This window comes from Apaloderma vittatum, unplaced genomic scaffold (assembly GCF_000703405.1).
Source record: "Apaloderma vittatum isolate BGI_N311 unplaced genomic scaffold, ASM70340v1 scaffold26168, whole genome shotgun sequence".
In the NCBI taxonomy this organism is placed as follows: domain Eukaryota; kingdom Metazoa; phylum Chordata; class Aves; order Trogoniformes; family Trogonidae; genus Apaloderma; species Apaloderma vittatum.
Window position 1 is genome coordinate 7,983 of NW_009732846.1, and position 5,426 is coordinate 13,408.

At 52.9% G+C, this 5,426-nt stretch overlaps 1 protein-coding gene across 1 annotated transcript in view; it reads right to left on the reverse strand.

Annotated features, from left to right (window-relative positions):
• The window catches only part of LOC104278645 (gastricsin-like), a 3,671-nt gene extending 805 nt beyond the window's left edge, over positions 1 to 2,866 (reverse strand). The window contains 6 exon segments of the mRNA XM_009875673.1: positions 180 to 330; positions 512 to 711; positions 1,054 to 1,172; positions 1,823 to 1,940; positions 2,346 to 2,499; positions 2,811 to 2,866. Of these exon segments, the coding sequence (XP_009873975.1) occupies positions 180 to 330; positions 512 to 711; positions 1,054 to 1,172; positions 1,823 to 1,940; positions 2,346 to 2,499; positions 2,811 to 2,866 (798 nt within the window).
• Between the last annotated feature and the right edge of the window lie 2,560 nt (positions 2,867 to 5,426).

The window sequence follows — 5,426 nt, forward strand, 5'->3', positions numbered from 1 at the left end:
GGAGAAGGACGTCACTTTAAGCACCCACTAGACCTGCGCTTGGCTGGATCTGTGAGTCTGGGGTGCTCTGAAATGCAGCACCTAATGCCTGCCTTGAACCCACACCTGCTGCAACAGCCGCAGCTGCATCTGCAGGACAGCGGTACCACCCTCATTACCTGACCTTTGCCAGGTGGATCATGCCCATGAAGCACAAACGCAACTCACTCATCAATGGTGACCTGCCAGTAAAGCTCCTGGGACACTGGTGCCCATGAAATCTCCCCTTGGTAGAGCTGAGTGTTAACTCCTCCAAGAACAAGCTCTCCCCCGTAGTTGTAGGTGGGCTGGCTGCAAAAAAAAAAAAAAAAACCAAAAAAAACAAAAAACAGTTACAGCAGCAGAGATTGGTAAATCCATGCAATTTGCATGGGCTAGGGAGGGAAAAAAATCAAGAGGAACCTGCACAGGGACAGGCAGAGCGACACTGGTGCACATAGGATGTGCAGAGAGCCCCAGCAGATTTTTTTACCGAGAGAAGTAGAAGCTGAAGATGGGCTCGGTGAGCTGGTTCTGCTGCAGCATGCCCTGCAGTGCGGTGGGTGTCCCTCCCACTGCCAGTGAGGGGTAGGCCATTCCCAGGATCCCATCAAAATCAGCGTAGTAGAAAGGCTGGGCTGGCTCGCTCTCGCTGAGCCCGAACTCCTGGTTTGTGACCGTGATGCTCTGGATCTGGAGGCGAAAGGGAAGGCAGGTCAGCCTGCGTGCTTAGGCAAAGCCATCGAGTGGGATGGTGGATGTTCTGAAAGCCCAAAGAGCAAGCTGCAAGGTCACAGCCGGCCAAAATGTCATCAGGCAGCTGTGAAAATTCGCAGGAATTCGGTTAAAACTAAATAAAAATCCAGTTGCGTAACTGACGGAGGCAATAACCACTTTATATTGGTTCTGCCCGTCTCAGGCCCTGGTTTGCTCAAATCTTGTCTACACAAATTGTGAGATCTACCCTTAGATTGTTCCCCAGGCTCCTTTAATCGGGGCGCCCAGGAAGACAAGGACAGCACAGGGTGCACTCACCGTCAGTGTGTCGTAGCCCAGCACCACTGTCAGCGAGCCGCTGCCGTAGGAGATGCTGTAGGACTGGCCGTTGTTGACAAAGGTGGAGGATGCGCTGGGGTTGAAGGTAGCGTGGTTGTCTGTGTGAGAGAGAAGAGGGCAAAGCTCCTGAGCGGGTGCTCGCCTGGCTGCCGTGGGACTTCACCGCCGGTTGCTCCGTTGGGATAACGTTTGGGAAAGCAGCTTCCCCGGCAGAGAGCAAGTCATGAAGAGCAGAACGGGCTGTTCCTCTGCCGTGAGGTTATCTCTGAGGCAGGGTTGGCATCTCGGATTTGCCTGCATCCCTCTCCAGGGAGCAGCTGTTGCGATAACAACCACATCACCCACCCAGCGCGAGCAAAGCCGCCAGCAGCTGAATCCCCATCGCGAGTCACGGCGGAGCGAGCTCTGCTAAGGAGAGGGACATCAGCTCCACGATCCGTAGCTTTGCTTTTCCCTCCACCCAGTCATGAAAAAAATCAGTCACGAAAAATCAGTCCCAACCACCGGGGTGTCTGTGCTCTGGGGACACCCGCAACGATTTGGCCACCTTCATTAGCTGAGAGGAGCGTAAGCACAGAGGGATGGCCATTTCCCAAGCCAAGGCACCAGTCGATACCAAGGAGCAGCTGTCCCAGAGCAGCGCGCCGTGATCATTTGTGCTCTCTCAGCAGGATTTCCCCATCCCATCCCCAGGATTTTCGGGCTGTCGAGGGTGGGTGGGTCTGCGCCGCGTGGCTGCGGTACTCACAGCACGCCTGTGTCTGGCAGTAGGTGGAGGGCACCCACAGGTTGGAGGAGCCGGTGTCAAAGAGCACCAGGAAGTTGTGTGGGGGGGTCCCGATGCTGATCTCACCGAAGTAGGAGGACTGGAGGTAAGAGATGAGGAATCTCCGTTGGATGCAGGGTCAGCCCAAGCTTTCGCCTCCCAGCCTGCACCAGCACCTCAGTGCTTTGCCGGGCATTGGGAACGCCAGGCTCATCTTGCAAATAAGAAACTAGGCAGGAATGGTCTGAACTCTCAACCCCGCTTTTTCTCCCAGAAGATGTAGTATTAGATATTTCGTTTGTTATGTGATGCAGAAAAGCATCATGTTTCACAGCTGGGGGAAAACTTTCCTAAAGACTAAATAGAAACTTAAAAAAGAATGAGGAAAAAAGCAACCTCTACTGGAGGGTTGGGACAAACAAATCACTTTGGCAGCTGGGAAGGAGGAGGGAAAGGGGAGCGTGATGTACAGACAGGCACTGGGAGGGGAACCTGGGGTACTCACGTCCAGGTGGCTGGTGATCGGCTCGTTCACAACATAGTCTCCACTGAAGCGGTATTTCTTAGCTGGATCATAATTAACTTTCTTCAGGTAGTCATCCAGCACTCCAGCCTCCCTCATCTTCTCCCTGATAGACTTGGCTTTCTTCAGCTGGATTCTGCAGAGAGGATAAAAAAAAAAAAATAAAATCAAGAAAACACAGCAGAAAATCAGAAGATTTGGGCATTTTCAAATGCTCAAGTTCTCTGCACCCCTTTGAACCTGCGTTTGGCTGCCCATGAGGGATGCAGCCTGGACCAGGACCACAACGATCTGGGCAGATGCAGGAGGCTGGAGCCACAGCTGGTCACACTCGGTCAGCATCCTCAGGGGTGCAGCGCAGCCCGTGCAGGTCACCAGAGCAGTCGGGCTCTGGTACCTGCCCTCTCCCCGTTCTTTCTGCCACAGCAGTTGCTGCAGGACACTCACCTCACCAGCCCCTCCGAAAGCTGGAGGCACATCAGGGCCAGCACGAGCCACTTCATGGTGCAGGAGTCGTCTACCAGTCCACGCGCACCTTCTCGGAGACCACAGCCGATGGAGCGAGCTGCCCAGCCTCCCCGCTTTTATACTGAGAAGCAGTGACCCCCCCCCTTATCTCCTTATCTCCTGACCTCTCTTTTCCGCTACCACCACGCGCACCCCCAGCTTCAAGGGTTTCTTTGTATTTCGGGTCACGAGGATTTGGAGGAATTTGTGTCCTTAGCTCAGGTGTGAACAGCGCAACGCGTGTCTTCGATACCGAGATCAAAGCATTACCACCCAGTAAGAGGCCAGCTCTTATCACGGCAAAGAGAGGAGTGACCCAAACGTGACGGTGGTGAGGCGTTATCTGTGTTCGTCAAAACCTGTTCAAACCTTTTCCCAAAACAAAAGGCGCCCGCGGTTCTTGGCGCAGGATGGAACTGCGTCGGACTTTTGTTGGCCACTCTTCCACCCAGCTGACCTGCAGAGACCTTCTGGCGTGCAGGAGGAACGGCTGCTGGTGTCAGGGTTTCTTCAGGGCGCGGTGCAAACGGCTGGAGGCAGCTGCTTTGCTCCTTGTCCCAAGGGCTTGGTGAGCCCATGAGGTTTTTTTCTCTGGTTTTCTCGTACCACACTGTTCTGCCTTCTGGCTCGTCCTTCTCCACCTGCAGTGCTGTGTCCAGCTCTGGGGCCCTCAGCACAAGAAGGACGTGGACCTGCTTGAGCAGCTCCAGAGGATGTCATGAAGATGCTCAGGGGGCTGGAGCATCTCTCCTACAAGGACAGGCTGAGAGAGTTGAGGCTGGAGAAGAGAAGGCTCTGGGAAGATCTCCCAGTGCCTGAAGGGGCTACAGGAAAGCTGGGAAGAGACTTTTTACAAGGGTGGGTAGTGATGGGACAAGGGATAATGGCTTTCAGCTGAAAGAGGGGAGATTTTGACTGTGAGGGTGGTGAGACACTGAAACAGGTTGCCCGGAGAAGCTGTGGATGCCTCATCCCTCGGTGTCCAAGGCGGGGTCAGACGGGGCTTTGAGCAGCCTGGTCTGGTGGGAGGTGTCCCTGCCCATGGCAGAGGGTTGGAACTGGATGATCTTTAAGGTCCCTTCAAACCTAAACTATTGCACAATTCATCAGCCTCCCAGTCCTTCGCTATCCTCTCCTCCAGGTACAGCTCATTTCCATGTGTCACACACCCCAATCCTGCTTCTGTTTTCATACTATTTTGGACAGAAGTCATGTATCTTTTTTTTTTTTAATTTATTTTATGGAGCAACTGATACCCTTTCCATCCAGCATTAAAAAGCATGTGCTGTGTCTCTACATGGGGGAGGTTTATCCCCCCCGTAGAGGATGCCCTTGGGGTTTCACCCACCCACCGGGTCCTCACACCAGCCCAGAAAATCAGGAAATTCCTTGTCTGCCTTTTTTTTTTTTTCCTGTGAAAAAAAAAGAGAAGCACAAACACAGCCTTCCCAATTTGCCAACAAACACCTAAACAGTCCAAAACATTTTGGGTCATAACCTAAATATTTCCCAGCAAGCGGACTAAATTGTTTTTTGGTCATAACGTAAATATTTTCGAGCAACTAGACCAAAACATTTTTGCCTAGAACTTAAACATTTTCTTGCAAACGGACCAAAATGTTTCCAGTTACAATCTAAATATTTTCTAGCCCTCCTCCGCCGGGGGGTTTTGCATCCCCGCCCTGAGCAGCCTGTGCTCTTCGCAGCAGGGAAATCACCCTCTTCATCACCCACCCAGAGCCCGGCATCGCTATCGCTGCGCTCATCCCGCGTCAACGCTCGGCACAGACTTTATTCCCCTGGGAACACCAGGGAGTGTGTGTCCTTTGCTGGATATTGAGACTATAATAAAGCAATTATCTTGTTTGCTAGCGGGATTGATAGAAAGATCAACTTATTAAGATTGGATAAAAAGCAAATTCTGGCTGAAAGCAAAGAGCAGTTATCAAAACGTCAATATACCGAGTGTTATCTGCAGGTCCCCACGGGGACTCAGCCTCGCCAAAAGACAAAGGATTAAGGTGCCCTCTACAGCACACACAAACACATTCTACTTTTGGCAATTCTTGACCCGAAGTCACACAGCACTTGTTTGCCGAGGCGTTTAGTCTAACAGGAATCAAGGATTTACGGTTTCTCACACCAGAGATTCCGTGTCCCTACACAAAGACAAGACTCAACCAACAGCCCCGCGCTGGTTTTGGCTGGGACAGAGTTAATTTTCTCCCTAAGAGCTGGTCTGGGGCCGTGTTTTGGATTTGTGCTGAAAACAGTGTTGATAACAGGGGGATGTTTTCCTTACCGAGCTGCTTACACAGCCTCCAGGGCTGTTCTGCTCCTCCCCAGCGAGGGGGCTGGGGCTCGGGAGGGGACACGGCTGGGACAGCTGACCCCGAATGACCACAGGGATACTGCAGACGTCCCGCTCAGCATGTAAAGCTGGGGGAAGAAGGAGAAGGGGGGGCGTTGGGAGCGATGGCGTTTGTCTTCCCAAGTCACCGTTACCCATGACGGAGCCCGGCTCTCCTGGGGGCGGCGGGATGCCTTCCTGCCCAG